At 33.7% G+C, this 22,788-nt stretch overlaps 1 protein-coding gene across 1 annotated transcript in view; it reads right to left on the reverse strand.

The window, feature by feature from the left end:
* LOC149906876 (echinoderm microtubule-associated protein-like 2) overlaps positions 1 to 22,788 on the reverse strand; it is a 78,368-nt gene that overhangs the window by 24,231 nt on the left and 31,349 nt on the right. The window contains exons 3-5 of the mRNA XM_090103946.1: positions 2,880 to 3,068; positions 2,489 to 2,600; positions 133 to 270 (exon numbers count right to left, since the gene is read on the reverse strand). Coding sequence (XP_089960072.1) covers positions 133 to 270; positions 2,489 to 2,600; positions 2,880 to 3,068 — 439 coding nt within the window. The remainder of the gene's footprint in view (positions 1 to 132; positions 271 to 2,488; positions 2,601 to 2,879; positions 3,069 to 22,788) is intronic.

The following is a 22,788-nucleotide window of genomic DNA, read 5'->3' on the forward strand; positions in this document are numbered from 1 at the left end:
TTCGTTGGAAAGGTCTCGGGCTCCGTGAGGTTTATAGCAAAGAAAAGGTGTCTCTGGTGGCGAAACGGAGTTCGCCCGGTTTGGTAGTTTACTATATATCTCTATTCTACTATATCTACATTCAATATTTACCTATATGGCTGTGGTGCGGGCACGTGGTGCGGTGCGGGGGTCGCGCGGGGCGAGGGGGACGGCGCGGGGGAGAGGGACGAGGAGGACGCGGGCGAGTCCGACTGCAGGGAGCCCGTTGATTGGTGCTGCGGGCCGCGTCTGGGGAAGATACAATAAAAAATAATAATACATAAATACTATTATAAAGGCGAAAGTTTGTAAGTATGGATGTATGGATGTTTGTTACTCATTCACGTTAAAACTACTGAACCGATTGTACAATGAAATTTAGCACACATATAGAGGATAACTTGGATTTACTTGGACTTAACACATAGGATAGGTTTTATCCCGGAAATCCCACGGGAACGGGAACTATGCGGGTTTTCCTTTGCAAACGCGGGCGAAGCCGCGGGCGGAAATCTAGTTACTTATAAATTAAAACCAATCAATGTAACAAATAAATATTGTTTATATTATTAAAAAAATATGAATAAACTTATCAATTTAAACCAATCAATATAACAAAAGAAAATTGTTTGGAGACGATTGACTCTAACTCGTGTTACAAATAGTGTAGTAGCGATGGCCTCTCTAGTACGTAGTACATAGTAACTCAATGAATAAAATTAAGTTTATTTGACTCAAAACACGCTTTTGAAGACGGTCATTAGTATGGATTTCTAACGTAGGTGGCAGCACCGTCATTACAGTGAAATTGACGGTTGATTCATGGTACGTACTTCAACTTTACTTCAACAGAGCCTAGCTCGTGGAGCCGCGCCAGAGAAACGACACGTCATTTGAACATCGAAGAATTCCGAGCCTCCACTGCTCAGAACTGTTCTCCGTTTAGTTCACCATTGTTTAATTTAAAATGTAACAGTAATTGTTAAGTTAACACTCGCAGTATAACCGATGAACGATTAAAATTCTGTCCTATTCCTACAAATATACTTTAGATTATTTATTTTTGTTTTAAAACCGACCATCTTTCTAGATTTGCGCCCGATTTAGCGTGGTCAAAAATATAAGCCAGCGCAGCGCCATCTATCGAAATTACTTTCGAAGTGATACAAATACGAACATAATCATGGTATGGATCTTCCCATTAGAATGAAATGTTTTGATTTCAATTTTTGATCCGATAACAAACAATCGGGATATATTCTGATAGTCTACGATGTGAGGAATCTAAAAAAAATTATTGACAAATAATTATAAAATATAAAAACAAATTTTCTTATTATTCATAACTAAGGATTACAATTTCCAGTGTTTGTTTCCCAAATAAAATAAAAAAAATCATATTATGTTTCATCTATTCGCAACGTGGATATCCGATATCCAGACGAAAAGTGGGTTACTTTAGATTGTAAGCATTACATCGTCTCAACAAACCTACTTTATTTCAGTTTAATATTGGTTTCTTAATTTATTAAATGCATTCGTATGAAATAAATTTGACTCAGACCAAAAAATACAGTAGATTTATAGCGTACTAGATTTCCGCCCGCGGCTTCGCTCGAGTTTTCAAAGGAAAACCAGCATTATTCCCGTTCCCATGGGATTTCCGGGATAAAACCTACCCTATGTGTTAATCCAAGTTACCCTCTATATGTGTGCTAAATTTCATTGTAACCGGTTCAATAGTATTTTCGTGAAAGAGTAACAAACACACACACATTCTCACAAACTTTCGCATTTAAAATATTTGCAGGAAATAGGAAATTGTATATAGTATGTGTGTTGTGTCGGAGTTTTATGTATATGATGCGGTTTATTGAACAAGCTTGTTAATCTTTATCCGGATCTTGAAAAGCATTAGATTCTCACTATGATACTATTCTCATGTGTATACTCTATACCGCTCATTTTGTATGACATCATTATCAAAAACATCATGTTAGTTAAAAATAAAACTAGATAATGTCCTTAAACCAGTTTGATACTATGTGGTGTATTATCAACAAAACCTTTATGCTGATGATAGTTAAGATTTCTATACGAGATAGATTTCTCGTATATTTTTATTTCTTCTGCTTATAAATCCTTTCCTTACTGATTATTTATAATATACGAAAGTGTGTTTGTGTCTCTTTGATATCCCGACGGTGCGATTTTTTTTTGGCCGGAGATATTTAGGAGGCTACAGAGTGACATAGGCTACTTTTAATCTCGGTGAAACGCTTTTAACTCGCGGCTTTGCCCATGTTGTCTATTACTTAAGAAAGTCTATAAGTAAAACTTTCCTCGAAAATTACACTATTCATTGGCGAAAACGGAATGTAAATGGATGTAGTAGTTTTTGATTAAATCGCGAATAGACAGACAGACTTGATGGAGAACTTTGTCTGTAATATGAAGTGCTAATAACCTCTGAGGTAATGATGATGCACTGGATCCATAGCTGGAACTGCGTTTCGCTGTCTCCCGGTATGTGGACTGTCTTGTGATGCGCAGCTCTCGTGTGGGGGTGCCTGTTGATCCTGGAATTTAGATATAGCTTGTTAATTGAATTGTAAACGAAATTATGTACCGGGTTAAGGGGAAAGAAATGACCTTTTTATGACGGTGTTTGCATGACATCATAAAGTGCAAAAATTTGGATAAATTAAAATTATTAATTCGTTTTAAATAATATGTACGACATCATAAAACGACGCTGAGTCGATCATATTATTAGTTAGATCGCATGTTGTTTTCATATAATTTAATAAAATTATTATACTTATTTAATTTAAGCACAAGCAGTTAAATATATTTACCAGTATATGTGCCGTTTCTAGGTGCGCTTGCTGTAGCCGGCGCGCGGCCCTCCAGCGCGTTCAACCTTCGTAGAGCATCGGCCAATGTGGAGCGGAGGCAGAGTAGTTCCTCCGCCTGGCGGGAACACCGCACTTCTAGCTCGGCCACCCGCGCGGCCAGCCCGGCCCCTTCGCTCTCTAGCATTTCATCTGGAATAAAGAGATTTTGATTGTTATTAGGTATATAATTTCCATGTAACATAAATTTCAGCATGTATGATTAAAGCCTAATGGTTTCACAGTCTTGTTTATGCACGTGACTAAATAAATGGAAGAGATAATTATATACGTGCTCTTCCTTCATTCACACTTGATGTCACTATTATTAAATTCATATATCCTAACATTTATTAATAAGGGCATCAAGTTATCATTTTAGGTCATCGATTTAGTATAATTTCTTTCCAAAGTAAATTGAATAACAAATAGAGATAACTTTACTTTACGGTTCACAGAAAAAAATAATTAATATCTTGTGATTATCACGTACAAATAAGAATGATACTTATTAATTATTATTATATCGCCTCACACCTGTTAAAACCTAAGTCATAATTTCACTATCCTCGTTTTGGAATTTCCAAATTAAAGTATGTAACATAATATGTATCCTTTCATGGAAGGCACGACTAATTTACACTTAAACATATTCCTTTTATGTTGTTCAGCTTGTTCTTATTGTAATTTATATTATTGTGACTATATTCTATAGTCGTTAGTTTGTATGCGTAGATAAGTTTAAAAATTAGGAATAAGTCAATACAATGTGCTTATAGAAACGACGACGATCTTTTATATATTTTATTTATTTTAATAAGCAGCTTTTTCAATAAAATTGATTCTTTCTGAATTTTTATGCCTGTAATATTTGTTAATTTCGTTGTGATATGAATGCGTTCAAAACATATAACAGATACTTACATAATATAATACTACACTATTAGTACATTCTTATTTATCTCAATCAGTATTTAATTCAAACGAAACATGAAACACACCGTGCTTATCATATTAATAGGTTTTATCAGTATTTCGGCTATTACGAATATTAATAGTGTCCCTCGTTACGACTGACCGGTTTTTTAAACATTAAAATATACATCACGTGTATGAGGCCCATAGAAAAACATTTTATAAACAAGTGGAATTTAAAAGTTTTATTGATGGCATTGAAAATGTACCTAAACTTTCTATCATGCCTTATTAGTTTTACAAGTGGAATATTTTGAGGCATTTTGGAAATAAATACCTAAGTAGCTACATAATGTTTTCGTAATGTTAATTAAAAATAAAAATATATGAAATTCTGTATTTTAAAGATACAGATAAGGCACCGAGACTGGAATAATATTCACATACATATTATATTGTGACAAATTTTAACAACCAATTACTGATACATTTAATTATTCGAAAACTTGTTACTTCGTTTTAATGACGTGTTAATTTAAACTAAAAGGAAATCCTTGGTCACATGTGATATAATATCGAAAGTGTAAGTTGAGGAAATGCCTCATATGGGCTAGTCATACTTGTTACGCACTACCGGTGTTTTTTCCCACTTGATCATTAATCATTAATCAGCAATTTTTATTTTTAGTTCATCTAAAAATAAAAATTGCTGATTAATTGCGAATTGTAGAATTAGTGGAAGTCTTCGTAGTATATGTACGTAGTTACATAATATTATGTAGGTACACAGGTACACAAATACAAAATAATAACCTCTGAGGTAATGATGATGTGATTCGAATTGAATAGTATATAAGATAAATATTTATCATACTATGGGTAGGTATAAGTAATAACTAATAAGTATACAAACAACAAATAAGTAGAAATCACAGTAGAACAAAAATATCTTCTATAAAATATAATTTATAACAAAAAGAAAATATCAACGTACATCAAAGGACGATAAAAGAAAAGATTATTATCCTATAATCAGTAGGAGGATTTAATTGCGCAGTCTAAAATAATAAAGATATTTCACAAAGTTAGCCAACAGCCTTGTATCAATTGCAAATTTGCCAACACATGTGACAACATTGCAATAGTACGTGAAGGTTGTGCAAAATCTAATAACATATTAAACGTATGTAATTTTATATTAATATGTCTTGCTAAAAAGTACAATTGTTTATCTAACTCTGTAAGTATTTAGGTATTTAATAAATGCTATTTAACATTAATATAAAATAAGTACTAAAGCCCAAATAAGATCTTCTATTTAATTTGCACCAATTTAACTAATAATAATCAATAGATGCATGCTTGAAAATATTTCAATATAATCGACATAATATTATATTCTGAAATATATTTACATTATTAATCTTTTAAAGTGGACGTGGTAGTTGTTGTCAACAATGCTGATCATCAATCAAGCTGAATATGACACATCAAACAATATTTAAATTGACTGATAATCAGTCAATAATTTTAACTTCAGTGAGCAATTACGAAAATGTAGCTATTATAATATATTCTTCTGAGTACCTTAATCGATTTAAATGTATTGATTTCGTTGAACATTTTGAGTTAAAAATGGATTCCACAATTCTCTAGAAAATGTTTAAAAAATTATGTAGGTAAGAACTAAAACTAAAGTTATAAGATCTCAAAAGTTACACAACAATAGAATCCTTTGTTTCAAGATGGCTGCCAAATTTGAACTTACGCCAAGCCGCATAGACGTCGTTCATGGTGTCTCCTGGCGATTCGCTCGCCCTAGAACTTCTTGATTCGTGGCTATCCATGGTTTTTGGCACTTATACACTCATAATATATGGGTATATATTATCGGTATAGGTTAAGCTTTACGTAAACGTAGAGAAAATAGGGAAAATAAAAATAGAGCAACTAATTTTCGCAGATATTCTATGATGGAATACAGTATTTAGATCTATGTCCGTGAATATTTGAATAAGTATGAAAAATATTAGAGAATAGGTACCAAAAGTAACGCAGCAACTTTCATGTAATTTGAGGACCTTTTTTATTATTTTTACGAGGGATTTAAGGGGATTTACAATTGAATACAAACATTTTTAATGATTTCATACATTGATTATGTAACAGGTTCCTTTATGTACATAGAGTTTATTAATTTTATTTTTATCGTCTGTAGTCTGTACCTATAACGAATGAGTCATTAATTCGTAGCGAACACACACAGAATACTTAACCACTTAGCCTAAAATAATACATAGCACAAATATTTTCTGTGCATGATAGGATTACAAATTAGAGAAATTAATATGAATGCCTCTCATTACAAAATAGCGACATTACCTATATTTTGATTGTTAGATTTATTAAAGACTAAGGGCCGATTTTTCAATGCTTGGATAAAACTTATTCGTCGAATAATGTAACTACCATTTTAAAAACGTATTCTAATTGCCCGTATTTGACAGTTTACGTGACATTTTAATATTATCGTGTAATACTTTATTAGACGGATAAGTTTTATCCAAGCATTGAAAAATCGGCCCTATATTACATACTAACATACTGTATATTGTAAATACATATTAGCTTATAATAATCTTGCAATAAAAATTATTTCGACTAACTTTTAATGTATGCATCCAAAGCATTCATATTTTGAAGTTAAAAGAATTACATTGTTAACATGTTCAGGTTTTCCTTAACTCAAAAAACGATACTTAAAGAAACATTACGGCAAATTGGTATTTACGAAACATATGTTCCAGTTATTTGGTGCTTTGTTTTATTTTAATTACGGTTTTTACTGAATAATTAAATTGTCGTTTGTGCAATTATATCGTTCGTTGCGATACTAAAATTACTAAATAGTAAATACATACTAGTATTTAATCTAAAAAGTGGATAAGTAGAGATTGACCTGACACATATAATAAAACCCACGTCCTAAGATAAGCACATGGGTTCGTAGGGAAGAGTATTTCGCTTATAATTTTCTTTAAATATGAGCAAGCATAGCCTATGCCCTAAATAAAAAACTCTACTACATAGTTAAATTATTATGTTCTTTTTATTAACTTCATTTGAAAAAAGCGTTACTTGACCGGTAAATTCTGTGTTTTAAGAATTAACCGCTTACAAATGCAAGGCATTCGAATTGGCCATAAGCATTAGTTCTATACTCAAGAGAATTCCGTATAACGGTCCGATTTGTGTCGAGTTTAGCATTTCAACAGTTCCCATGTGCATACGTAACTGTACTTTAGGTCAAATTCTTGGACACCGTGTCATGTTTTAGGAAATGATGTTTAACGAATTATTTATATAGTTTTTAATTAATAAGGGTCAATTAATAATATACAGTTTAGAAAGATAATGTAATGTAATTTTCATCGTGTTAATGGCATAATGTAATAGCAACAAATAAAATATTAATAAGAAGAGGCCTAGTAATCCAGAACGTGTTAGAACTTTCGTTGAAGTTAAATACAATCGTTCAAATAATTTAGGAATAAAAATTCTTTTTATTTGGGTGTGAATTAATTCATTTAGTAAGTACATCATTTATAAGTTACTAAAATTTACAAAAGTCCTCTTTTAAATATCGATAAAGGAGACACCTAGTAATCCAGAACGTGTTAGAACTTACGTTGAAATTTAATAAGTACAATCGTTCAAATAATTTAAAATTTAGGAATAAAAATTATTTTTATTTGGGTATGAATTAATTCATTTAGTAAGTACATCATTTATAAGTTACTAAAATTTACAAAAGTCCTCTTTTAAATATCGATGGTCGGTAGCGACGACAATCGACAAGTTCCCGATTCCGTAGGATGACAATGAATAAAGTGTAATACGGAAGTCTATAATACTCTGAATCTGATAGGATAAAGTGAGAGTTCACACGTACGAGTTAAGATAAGAATTCCAGGTCAAATTTTATTTTCTTCTGTTTACAGAAGTCATTTGCGGAATGATCATAATTCATAATATCTCGATCATAATATTATATCGATCGATGTATGAAAATAGTTTAGGTATATTGTGCAAAAAATAAGAATTATTATTACTTATTTCCTACCAAAGGTTACGTAGTAACTTAATCTGTGCCAAAGGTATAACATATTTTTGGCATATTAAGGTCGTACACATAATGATGATAAATTGGACAATATCTACGAGCTAACCTTGATAACCTGAAGGGTAGGGTTGGTCTGAGGGATTGGCGTGTGCCAAACCTCTGTTTGAGTAATGTTAACCTTGATACACTTAATTATGTAGGTTGTAGGTAATTGCAAATACATACTATAAAAAATGTAAAAAAATACGTTTAAAAATATGTAGTTATAGTTTTTAAAATGCAATTCCTACTACACAGTAATCTGCCAAGTATTGCTGATCGCGGTACATGCAGTGGTACACAGATAGTCGTTCGTGTAAGAATGTCGAATTTCGACTTCCGAGCGAGTCTAGTACAAAATATACCGTCGTTTTCATTATATAACAGTGAATAAGGCCATTAAAAGTCTAGAACCGACTAAACCTTGTAACCCCGTGGTATTTAAATGTAAATGCCATTTCCTTGAACTCCACTGCAGTTTAATTGGCGAAGAGATGTCACGAAATAAGTCATTCCAAGAGTCATTCTGACTCAATTATGTTCGTAATCGCTTTATAATGTCACTTGCGAAATTATTTTATATTCTAACTAGCGACCCGCCCCGGCTTCGCACGGGTGCAATGCTGATACTAAATACCACAGCTAAATACACTACAGAAAAATTGTGAACGTTGTATAGGTATAAAAATATAGCGGCCCGCTCCGGCCTCCGGCATCGCACGGGTATAAAATACATAGCCGGGCGGCCGCAAACGCTATGTCCTGCAATTTTTAAATCTGTAATATCTTCGAAAATATTCACTTAAATCATACGGTGTAAAGGGCCATATAGATCTATATTAAATGAACAATGTATCCATGGTATTTAATTGGTTAAGGATTAATGCTGTATTGGTTAAAATCGCTTCGAAAATTAGCCATTATTTGTCGTAAAAAGTAAATGACAAAAAAAAGTTATTGTGGGTTATCCATAAGAGATAGACATATACCATCGCGGACTTTTCTGTAGACCTTTTCAATGTGTATAATACTTAGTACATTATTTTGATAAAACTCGTAGGGTTCAGCCTGCGTTTGCAATGTAAGCGGAAAAAATGTAATTTTTTACGACATCACATTAGAAACCTAAAAAATAACAGTACTTCTCCACTACTTAATGGATCTTATTATACATATAAACCTTCCTCTTGAATCACTCTATCTATTAAAAAAAACCGCATCAAAATCCGTTGCGTAGTTTCAAAGATTTAAGCGTACAAAGGGACATAGGGACATAGGGACAGGGAAAGCGACTTTGTTTTATACTACGTATTGATTACATAAGCAGGTATGTGTGGTATATGCTTAGACAGATTTTCGAGTTACTGTTATCAATGTTGTTTGCGCCTGCTTCATGTGAATTGTAGTATTTCTTTTATTGGGTATAGGGAAGCGCTTGACCACAATCTCGCCTGATGTTAAGCTGAGATGTGGTCTAAGATGGAACGCGCTTCCCTAGAAGGTACCTGCCCCCCTATGCAAGTGGCTTTCTGTTAGCGTAGCGTTCAATAGAATAGACTACGAATGTATGAGATTGACGTAAGCTGTTGATACGTTTATCTACAGCTTACGTCAATCTCATACATTTGTAGTCTATTCTATTGAACGCTACGCTAACAGAAAGCCACTTGCATAGGGGGGCTGTTCACTCTACGCTTGAAGACCTCCATATTGTACTCGTCATTCGTCGAAGTAATTGAGCCATTATTGGTGCATCTTATAAATAAATACCCTTTTTTACTACTTTTATTTATTAACGATTGATTAGTTTGGTATCAATTGAATATGTAGAATAAATTGCCTATACAAACACACTTGTTAAAGCTAATAATGCTTTAAGTATTTTTCTCTTTTTCCTTAACCAGTCAGGAACTCGCAGGTTATTTTCCGAGATTGTAAAATAACGGAATCGTTTAGAACTAAACTGGATGGTAACGGTTTATCCTTAGTGTCTAGTGAGGTGCTGTTTGAAATACTAACGATGTTACTTTTCAATATTAGTTGTCACATTGGTCTTAAAAAAAAGGAAGAGAAAAAGTAGGTACTCGGTTTTATTTTATAATAGTGGAATTGAAATACAAATTTTAATTATAATTAGTACAATGTACATTGTAATGGCATTGATCTTCTCAATCGCAGTTAACAATTGTAGCAATTTATAATTTATCGACATAAGAAAATATCGCACTTTTCTGATTTCGCATGTCTCGACTCTCGACTAAACAATGTTTATTTCATAATATGTATTTATTAAAACACTAGCGGTCCGCCCCGGCTTCGCCCGTGGTACATGTTTACGTTTTCTCTACATAAGAACCATCCTGGTACTTCAAGGAATATAATAAAAAAAGAATTATTGAAATCGGTTCAGCCGTTCTCGAGTTATGCGCTTACCAACACATTTTGCGATTCATTTTTATATATAAGAGATAAGATTAACGAAGCCTTTGAGATGTTATTAGTAGGGCAGATCTTATGTCGTGTCATACTCCACTGCGTAAATACTAAATATGCAACATAGTTGCGACCACAGATTATGCAATATTTAGAATAATAAAATTAAAAGTATTTTTATATTACGTTCTCATTAGTATAATTGTATTGGAGTAATAAACGATATTTTAATTATGTTTTAATTGCATTTTATATTTACTTAGTGCCTTTTTCATTAAAAAAATAAAATTTTTTATTTTACCTTAAATGCTTGAAATTTTAAACATTACGACAATTAAGAGAAATGTAGTGCTCTTCTGTACATACAAAGTGCATTAAAAACAAAACTTCTGTGAACCGCTACATTAAACACGACATAACCATAAAAAATATTAATTATTTTTGCACCTGAGGGCTGAGACCACATAATACAGGAAGTTCGAAAGCTCTTTAAACAGTTAATTCGTAATTACCGTTGTATGTGGTATTTGTTTGAACGGTTTTTTTATATGCAAAAAGAAATAACAATTATAATAGTTAAAGGTATATTCTGAACTATTTTTCTTTAAAATAAAATTAATCCGATTTTTTAATACGTAGTAGGTATATCCTCTTCATGTAATTATTTTAGAATATTTTTAATTGTATTACAATGCAGATTCATAAAAATATGTATGTAGGTACTGTTATGTTTTATCCTTCGTTCTTGGATGTTCAATTTAAATTTTAAATAATGAAAAAGACCAACTTATCATCGCCGAATCATCACAATTACCTAACACATGTTATAACAATGCATATAAAAGTAAAGCAACAACGGATGTAGGTACCGCAATTTCGACAAACAGCTGATTGCAGTGAAGATAAATCACGACCATTATATCTCCCTCCCACGGCACCCATCCGAGAGGGATGGGCGATGTTCTCACGTTTGGGAAAGTTCGTGTGAAAATTCTTAGAGAAATGATAAACAAAAACTTTCATGACTTAGTATTTGTTATCGCTTTTCAACGCTATTGATTGCGCGTGATTTGTATGGGATTTATCGATACAATATGTAATTACTAACAAGATTTACGATAGTAACTACAATGTAGTTCCAGACGCATAATAACTACGCATTTCATTAAAATCGTTACTGTTTTGTAACCAACTATGAATGACACAAAGCCTTAACCGACCCAGCGGAACCCATCCACTTAATCATTTACTATTACCACACTTCCTATCATTCCACAAATCCTATTATTTTGGTTCTCTAACACTGACCGTGACCGGACGTGACGTCACAGGTACTGACGAGCGTCAGGCCATCAGTATGCAACACGCATCTACATCGGCGACATTGCATGAATCAAGCCACGTGATCGAAATGGTAAGTGAATTTCGACAATTAGGTACCTAGCTATTCAAAACGTACCTGAAACATTTCTGAGGTGAATACTTTTAGTTGCAAAATGCTAAAGAATGTTAGACTAATAAATACCCTGACGCGGGATTCGAGGACTTTCAAGTTTCAATGTATGCAAGGAATGTACTTATCACCATACCTGTGAGCTTTTATCAGCTCAGCACGACCCAGATCTTATAACTAAAGCGCTGATTAGACTAGTTACCTTATTCGTAAAATAAGCATGTAGATGTAGTCGATGTAGGTACACAATAATGTGTAATGCGAATAGATAACGCGAGTTGATATGCGACCGTCTTATTTAAAAGACCCGAACCTGTGTTCCACTTCTTTTAATGGAGAATGCGATTTCGCATTCCTAGAGCCTCAAAAATCTTTCGAAAGGTCCCTATGTTGGGTCGGACTCCTACTATAGCCACTAGGCAGTACACAGTGGACTATAAATAATTAAACTCTGATATGCTCCAACCGGAGTGCATTTAGTTGCGAGACCGCGAATATTGTTTATCAGCTCACGATATACTTACCTATATTCGTTAAATCTCAATATACAATCAACATAATTCATAATATAGACAACGAGTGTTACGAATTGAGTACACTTAAATACATACAAGACGACCAATGCAATACGCAAAACAAAATAGTCTAAATACATACCACCAGGCTCCAATTCGAAAGTATTATCAACATAGAATAGCTATCAACTTTGCAGCATTAGTTTTCACTTCTCCAGTGCTCATAACAATCTATTCATTAAACACAATGGAACGTAAAACAAATTGGACAAGATAAACAATAATATTTATTCTTCAAACGCGCATATATTGTCATGCATTGAAACATGGACAATACGGTGATGTCATGCGCATGTCCCTGGACATGTATTTGATCTGTCAATTGAAATGCAAATATTAGTTTCACGTTCTGGCTCAGATTTACGCAATGGTTATATAATATTTACTTAGTGGGTTATCAAGGGCATCGTAGTATGATTTCACGTCTAGATTAGAACATAGTTGGGAACGGCGTGATAGCACTTAATCGCGTAATGAAAGAAAGTTGTCACAATGGTTAATTAGCATTAATATTGTAGTAACGAAACGAAGATAAATAGTTCATAAGACCTCGTATGTTGGTATTTGAATAAACTACGTTCTTATGTAATAATAGATTAATATATGTTACATCATAAATGTAAGTACTACTGATTCCGGCTATTCATGAAATTGCTAAATATAGTGTTGCCCACAAAAACTATCATTAACGGGGTCGAAATCACGGGCGCATCTAATTCCAAAATCATTTCCATTCATTCTGTTTTTGCTTCATTTTTCTTACATTAGCTAATCACCAAGTTTATTGTATGTAGTATGTAATAATATGGAAACAATTGCATACAACATTGACCATAAATCATTGACAATAGAGGCTATTAGACTCCGTCATTGAGGTCACCTTAGTGCCTAGATCGTATTCTTAACTTATATAACTGACATCTTTTTCCTTTTAAATTAATTCATGTGAATTAATGATGCACGAGGTATGATAAATGAAGTATACAAAGACATTGTTAATGAATGAGAATGAAATAAGAGAGAATGAAAATAAATCCTATTTTAGTTTACTAAATGGACCAAGTAACTTTGAAAAAAAAGAAAAATATATTGAAATTCTTATCGTACAAGAAACGTTCCGAATTGATGGCAGTTAAAAAATAATTGATTATATAAACTGATAAATTAATCAAAAATCATCTACTCATACCTTCATCTCAAACATTACTTGGTAAACCTAAGTTCTTTTAGAATCCTTTTCGAATGGTACAGAGCAATTAGGTACCATTCATATATTAAATTTCGTACCAAGGACTTGTCTGAATTGAAACACTAAGCTACCGTAACTTTTTAACTTATTAGGCAATAATAGAAATACGTGGAGTCTAAATTTAGCTAATGTGGCAATCAGGTGTGGCCGGTCAAATTGCGTGACTGCAGGACACGTTATAAGAGGTTTTTATCGATAATAGACATGGAAATGTACCTATATATTTTATGTAATATCACAGATAAAATAATACTATGTAATATGACGGGTGTAAGGAATACTTTTTTAATACAGAGCTTGTGCTAAAATCCGATTGTGGCTAGTTAAGAGATGTAATTGTAGACATGCTTTTAACGAACGAGATATTGAAACAGCTATATTCCTAAGACTAGTGATTTAAAATTTTCATTATTAAGAAGTAAGAACCCTTCGTAGTATTAGGTCAGAATTTAAAGTAAAAATAAAATCAAAAAATTTATTTTAGATGATAATATGTTGACTAGTTTCATGAAACACGCCTTGATAGTCGTATGGGCACTAAAACACGAGGTCCAGGTATCCAAATAGATATATTTCAGACGTAAACAAAAGGCAAGAAAGTAAAATCGAGTGGAGTTGGAGTTTACCATACAAAAATTATGTTAAATGTATTCGCACCCTGCACAGAAAAACGGGACTTCGCTTGCATAGATTATAACGCTTCAGACGCATTTCATGACGCATTTCCTGATCGAGGTCTTATGTTAAATTATTATTAATCTCTCGCATATTTTAAAAGGTTATCCATAATTCATTCAAATTAATACGGAAGGAAATATATCTATAAACGTGTTAGATGGCATGATACAAAACAACATGCATGAGATATAAATGATGTTAACGTAAGGAATACTAAACAACAACACAGAGTCATTCATATTAATAACCAGAGGCGGCTCGTGACAAAATTTTATGGGTGTTCACTTGAAATAAAACACTGAAAATACATGGTGTAAAGCAGTACAATTTATCAAAAAAATTACTTAACTATAAAGAAAATGCATACGTGATACGTCTTTCTTTTTGGTGTGCAAAAATATCTATAACCTAAAGCGACAAGACCGATAGACGCCAATTGCAGTTCATTCAACAAAATATGGTACCGAGATTGTGAATGTTTTTTCATCTTGATTGAAAGATGAGCTAAGTCGTCAACGCCCGTTTCAGTCCAAGCACTCTCACCTCCGCCGGCCGCGCCCGCTTTAAATAAAAGACATGGAAAACAAAATAGTTTGTTGCTTTCATCACAACCACACAACCACGGTGTTTTCACATATTGTTCAGATTTAAACACACGCGTATATGTTTTCGTTTTTGTCGTACATTTTGCGTAAGATCAAGTTCAGGCCGTGGCGGTCCATTAGCTTTACATTCAAGCCGAATTTGTAACGTTTTATCACACTTTTTAATGAACGCCACATTATAATTATTGTTCATTTTAACACTCACAAGTAATACTGATAACTACAGGCTATTTCAACACGTATTTTATAATTTTAATTAGAAAATTGCATGAATCGCGCGCGTGCATTGAAGTTGACTCGAGTGTTTGTTTATATTAATAGAAGTGGTAACTGGCAACGTCGCGCCGCGCCGCGCGCGCTATCGCTGTCCTGCCGGGCGGTAAAAACGAACCGGCAACGTTTGCGGGTGCGCCGCTCCGAATTTTGCTACTTTTCCATAGAAAATCTTTTGTTTCACGCGCAGGGCTTTGGCAAAACCCTCTCTTTCACTCCTATTGGATTTCGTATTAGGAAATGTACTAAATCTTTTTTCATTGGATCGCAATCGTGAGCGCACCGCTTCGCGCGTTACATTAATACAGTAGGTATTATACAGGTGTATGGGATGATGGAATGATGGATATATTCATTGGTATTAACAGTAGTTTTAAAGATTACGATTGATTTTAAATAGTAATAATTAATGGTAATAATTAAATTAAGGACTATGATTTTATTATAATTATTTATGGGAGTTCACTGCACCAGCGCTCCTTAGGGCGAGCCGCCTCTGTTAATAACTAGCGGTCCGCCCCGGCTTCGCCCGTGGTACATATTTACGTTTTCTCTACACAAAAACCATCCTCGTACTTCAAGGAATATAATAAAAAAAGAATTATCGAAATCGGTTCAGCCGTTCTCGAGTTATGCGCTTACCAACACATTTTGCGATTCAAAGATGATAAAAGATTTACATCTCACATCTACGCGTTATTTATGAAAAATTCTAAAAACATAAATGTTTACATTACATAAAACGTAATTTTATAAACAATCAATGGAAAATTTTACAGATATCCTTAAAACTGAATGCACCTATTGACGCAGTAGATACAAAAACATGGTAACCAAGGTACTGCGAAAATTAGTTGCTCTAACAACGCTGTATAACCTCAAAACATTGCTAACAAGATCACAGTTTACGACGATACCATAAAACAACACGACAAGCACAATAAGAACTGATTCGACTTAACATTACATGAAAAACTGATAAAAACCCAGGCTCAGGTAAGCCGGTAGACGTTGCATAGCTAACTGAATTACTGTCACGCCGGACAGCTGATCAAATATTGTACGAAAATGAGGATTTAAAACAAACCGTATTAACTTATAATTAAGATCTCTATTTGTGCGCGGAGAAAAGCTGCGGCTTAGTTCCGGGAAAGAAGATGGCACGCATGCGTGATGAACCCTGGGGTTTCCGAATTGAAGCCCTAAATGTGGAAAATGGACTTTGTCTGCTTACAATAGCGTATAAATTTGGGCAACTGTAAATTACGCGTGCGTGCTGCGTGTAGTTGCATGGTTTTGAAATTTTCAATGATCAGTAAATAGAAAAAAACACCTGAATTAATAAACGGTTGACTGTGTCGATAGCGTTAATATTTTGTGAGTCAGATCTTGCTTTATTTAATTACAATTCAAATTATAATTTTAGTATATTTTGTCGAACAAATTACAAACATTAGTATGTAATAGTAATCCATTCAGGTAAATAATCAGATAGAAACAATCTACATCATCAGTAGATAAAAAACTACACAATTCGATCCAAGATTTTCGATTTGCATGAAATAAATACATATACCTAACAAAAGAATAAAAATGTTATTCATGTACTGTGTAATTGTGATTTGTAAAACATTAATGTAATGAAACAAAATACACCCAATCAGGTTATGCAAATTTATGAATCATTAGAATTCAGGAACCTATAAGACAATAAAATCCTTATCATTACATGTAACACTGTCGAAAACAAATTCGCGAGCATCCTTCAGGTTATCTAGGTCGGAAATTACACAAACGGACAACAAAAGAATACCAAATAAGATGAAGAGCCTTGAGTCGTACCTACGTAATATATTTGGCAAAACATTTGCTTCCCTGGATTATATAACTGCACCTAAGTATTCTATCTGGGTTCGTTGCATTTTGTAGTAATGTTTCAGGTATATTTCCTTCTGGGATGAGGTCAAAATTTGCAATTATAGGAATCAAAATATTTGTTTATTTGCCCTTCGCAGTTCCGTGCCAAAAGTATCCATGAGTTGTCAAGATACGAAGCAAACTGAGCGATTTATCAGATACATAAGTAATCTTATAACGCAGGCCAGCATTGTCCAATATCTAATAATAAATATTACATCAACGTATTATATTTTTTATAAACCAGTGATATAAGAAGATTTATCAATGCTAATAAATACGTTACCATATAAGCTGGTTAAAGAAGCGTACGTTCCTTTACAAAAAATGCTAATCCGGCTCCAATGCGCAGAAAATATGGAAAATTTTCCAACATTGGTTTTGATTTGTACTTGCAAATTAAATTGGTACGAGAAGGTTTTAACTTAGTTTGTCACGAATATTGAACATTACCAAACGATCTGCTATCTCTAAGGTTTCCTTATCAAGAGACAGATCACGACGTAATAGACACCTCATTATCATAAGTACCAATACAATGAATGAAACGCGTCTTATCGCTACGTTTCTAGGTCTGCTGCAATTATACTTAAATCCCTTTTATCTCAAGATGGCGTCTCAGACAATAAATAGTCAACATTCCACGTGCTGGTCTAGAAAGCTATTTATAGTGATATTGTGAGGCTTCATTCCAAAGGGATAGATTAACAATTGCCGGTAATGAACGGACTATTTCGGCGATTAAAAGGGTTCTTAATTGGATCAATTCCCAACGGCATCGATTAGCAATTAGACGGATAGTCGACTGTTTGTCAATTACACTAACTAGGGTCTTATCTCAAGTTGTTCGAAATTGGGCACATTAAATTGATCTAATTTATCATCCGCCTTGTTTCGTTAATTTGAATTGGATAAATTCTTAACTGAACAAATTGGCAATTTTAAATTGAATGTTTTGTCATAAGATTACATTGTTGAACTCGCTACGTTTATAATATTGATCCTTCCACGACAACGGTTTTCCAATGGGTAATTATAACTTACACGGGAAGTTCACTTTATCTGTTATATGAGTCTGTAGTCTGTACATTCGCCAGTGTGGCGTGAGATTCTGTCTATTGCATTCCTGACTCGGAACATTTGTTTAAAATTAACTTTGAGACATTGTACAAAATGTTTCTGAGCAATGCTTTTAAATATTACAACCTGAGATTATAATAATATCCAAGATTACGCAATAGCACTTGACAGATACATGAATGATGGTCTATAATACTCTATAGTCTTTACATCATCACAACAAAACCTGTTATTTACCGTATTTTATATCTTGTAAGTACATATTTAACACAATTAGTGATATTCTTACTCATTTAAAATTACAGAATAATACAGCAAAGCAAAATTATTTTCGTTTAAAATCATCCCACCGTTTTACAAATAATTTCGTGTGTAACACATACGAAAAACACAACAATAGAACCTAAATCATGTACAAATTAGTTAGCAAGTCTAGCTTTCGTCACAGTCATATTATGTCACAAAATAAATAATCGTGAAACCATAGTGAAACTGTAAGAAGTATTAGAAGTTAGAACGCAAGCCAAGGGCTAATCTTGTAGTAGTGAAGAAATGATCAGACCCGGTTTTAAAGACAAACCGTTATCCGATAGTTAACATGATAATTGTAACTAGTAATTACTCATAATGTAACTGTTTTGTTTTTATTGACTTCCGAAGCTTGTCTTGTTTTTATAAGAGTTAACACTTGGAAAGTGCTGTTAATTGAATAATAATTACATATAATATGCTTATTTCTCTTACTCGCATTGAGAATTTTACAAGGCTTCTGCATTAAATTGGATGAGCTTATGCAAATTAATTAACACGTGTAGGATAGTATAAATAAATTTAGTATAAATAATTTCAGAACAATTTTCACATACGACACGATCTGATCCCATACTAAGCTTTCGCTTGTGTTATGGAAACCAGATGGCTGGTAAAAATATAAAAATTTTCACAACTGTAATGTAAATAGACAGGATTAGTAGATAATGGATAGGCTTATTTCTTACATAAAGTGATACAAATGGATTAGACAATAGATATTAGCGTCTATTTATATCCGTTGCAGTGGACGACCTTGCAAGTACTGTAGTCTGTAATATAAGAGCACTGTAGACTGAATCCATTTGATATTATCGTAATTTATAAATAAAAATGTTATTGTTATTTGTATGTTTGAAAAGTCGCTCGTCTAAATTTTTAGTTAATTTCCCTTGGGAGATTTATATAAACTCCAATATTTGATATGAAATGAAATGAAATGAAATGAAATGTATTTATTGCCACAATAATTTGGATACAAAAAAAACTTAAAATCTACTTAACCTAATAACAAAATTGAAAATAAAAATAAACAAAAATAAGAAAATAAAAAAAAAGTATTTTTGTGGCAAAAGGCCCAGACTCAGCTATGCTGTTTGACTCGAGAGTACTTACTACAGCGCTGATTTTCAGTCTGGCCTTGGAGTTGAGGTTCGCCGCCAACAATCTGCCTACGTAATAAATCTACTATATACTTATATATATATATATATTATAACAACGGAAAAACAATACAATAAAAAGGAATCGTCAGTTCACTACTATGTTACGTTCACATATTATACATAATACATATTCAACGCTAAAGAGGTTGAGTTTTTAATTATCACCACTAATCTGTTTTTTTATTAAAAAGATCTTGAGTTTTTTTTTAAAAGTTACATATGCCATATCTAATCTTAGTGGGGGAGGGAGATCATTCCAGATTTTAGTGGCAGAAAACTTAAACCCTCCTCTGAAACCTGTGGATCGGTGTTTTGGAATGGTCAGTTTATTATCTGCTTTACTTCGTGTATTTAGTTCATGCGAATCTTTAGCCCACGACAGTTTCTCATACAGGTAAACAGGCTTACCAGTTCTAATAATCTTAAACACTAGGCCCGCTAGATGAAGCTCTCGTCTTCCCTTCATCTTTAAGATGCCCTTTTTATTGAGGTACGGTGTAATATGTTCGCGTCTCGGTATACCAAAACAGAAGCGGGCACAAGCATTTTGGACGCGTTGGATGGCGCGCTCGGTTTTACCGTAGAGTCGCGGCCCGTACACCGTATCGCAATAGTTGAGGGCTGATAGCACCAGTGATTCTGTAAGTGTTACCCTGGCTTTCTCCGTAAGATGCTCTCGAAATTGGTAAAAAACTTTGAGTTTATAAAAAGCATTCCTCACCAATAGATTAATGTGATCCTCATATCGGAGTTCTTCATCCATCAAAACACCTAGATTTCTAGCTGAATCCACCCGCGCTATTTGTATATTGCCTAACCCAATTTTTAAATCATGTTTTTTTATTTTTTGGCATTGGGTTTTAGTGCCCAATATCATTAATTTCGTTTTACTGAGATTAAGTAATAACGCATTTCTTTTGGCCCACACATTAATTACTTCCAGGTCGTTATTTACTTGCAATTCTAAACATTTCGGATCTTTCGTGTTTATAGGATAATAAATTTGAGTATCATCAGCGTATAAATGAATCTTGCCATTTTTTATTTGTTTAGCCAAATCTGCTGTGTATATAGAGAATAAAAGAGGACTTAGTATAGAACCTTGGGGACATCCACGGGACAGTGTTCTATCGACCGATCTCTCGGAGTTGTCGCCATTTTGTATAATAACGTACTGTTTTCTATACATTAAATAGGACTGAAACCATTTACATGCATTCGTACTGACCCCATAGTATTTGAGCTTTGCCACCATCATCTCCACGTCTATACAATCGAATGCTCTTGTGAAATCTAAAAGAACCAAGAGACTGCCATTGCCTTCGTCACTGTTGGATATTATATCATCTGTGACTTGTGCTAAAGCTGTTGCCGTTCCATGTCCTTTTCGGAACCCTGACTGGACAAGAGGTAGGATATTTTCCTTTTCAATGAACTTTGTAAGTTGATTACACACTATACGCTCTATTATTTTTGACATTACAGGTAAAATACTAATGGCCCGTAGGTCTTTGAAATCGTTGACTATATCTTTTTTAGGTAATGGTGTAATTCTTGCAACTTTCCAGCAGTCCGGGAAAATACCCTCAGAAATAGACACGTTAATCATTGAAGTGATAACGGGCAGTGTAACTGATAGGGTCATTCGTATCATTTCAATTGTCAACGTATCGTGTCCAGCAGCGTTTGTGGATATCCCGTTGATTATTTTGCGAACATCATCAATTTCACATGGCTGTATATTAAATTCACGGTTGCTACAACATTCACTATTATAGTAATTAATCAAGTTCCTGTCCGCTGAACTATAGCCATCTATTGTGATGAAAGAATCTTGAATTTTATTTGCATTATTCAGATGCTGTGGAATGGTGTATCTTTTAGCTGCATTACCAGTTATCGCTATTTTTCTTAAATATTTCCACATAATAGATGGTTTATCAACGTTATTGTTAATGTAATAAGTGAAAAATGCAGTTTTTTCACGTTTGATAGCGCTTGTTACGAGATTTTTGAGGTCTTTGTAATACCGATAGCAAGTGTCATTTTTCTTACGTTGTGCTTTTTCTAGTGCTTTGTTTCGAAGATCCATCATAGTTACTATTGTACCAGTAATCCAGGGACGTGGTGTGTCAGTAATTTTAATTTTCTTTAACGGTGCGTATTTATCGAAGAGGGAAATTAGCAACTGATTGAAATTATTCGCCATTTCATTGACGTTCGTTTCTAGCTGTACACTATTCCATGGTAAAGCTTTTAAATCTTTGTCAAAAGCTTCTGGGTCTATATTTTTTAGCAAACGCGCGTACCTATATTGTGAGCTCTTGCTAATTTTCTTTATATGACATTCACATACAACGAGGCCATGATCACTTAAGGAGGGATTATGGACGATTTTGATGTTTCCGCAAATTTCTGGTGAATCTGTGATGAATAGATCTAAAAGGGTCTGTGATGATTTGTATATGCGTGTCGGTTCTTTCACTAGTTGGTGCAGATTTTGTTGCAACAGAAAGGAACGAAATTCAGACGCTGGGTTTTTGTCCAACTTTAACATATTTATGTTGAAATCTGTTAATATAAAAATATGTTTACAATACCCAAAAGTACTGACAGATTCACTGAGTGCGTCTATGGCCACTCCGACCTTAGTAGTTTCAGGCCGGTAAGCGGTTCCGATTGCAATTGGGCCTACATGTGATAGTGTTAGTTCGATCCACATCTGCTCTAGCTCTGAATGTGGGTGTGGCCGAATTCGCACTCGTAAGCGCTCGTTTACATAAAAACCCACACCACCCCCACGAGCCCCGTGCGGTCGGGGATTGTTTATAAATTTATATCCAGGCATCACTGGTGACAGTTTCTCCATTCCCTCCTTCGTCCAAGTTTCATTTAGTGCCAATATATCTGGAGCATATTTTTCTATGGTTACTTGTAATTCGTCACAGCCCGTATTTAGCGATTGTACATTTAGCAACCCCAGGACAAATTTTTTAGTATTTATGCTATTCATTTAATAAAAGTAAAAATATATATTGCATGTCTATCGTTATTAAGT

Source organism: Colias eurytheme, chromosome 7, assembly GCF_061535395.1.
Source record: "Colias eurytheme isolate Ceu_HAF_F1 chromosome 7, ilColEury1 Martin Lab GWU primary, whole genome shotgun sequence".
In the NCBI taxonomy this organism is placed as follows: domain Eukaryota; kingdom Metazoa; phylum Arthropoda; class Insecta; order Lepidoptera; family Pieridae; genus Colias; species Colias eurytheme.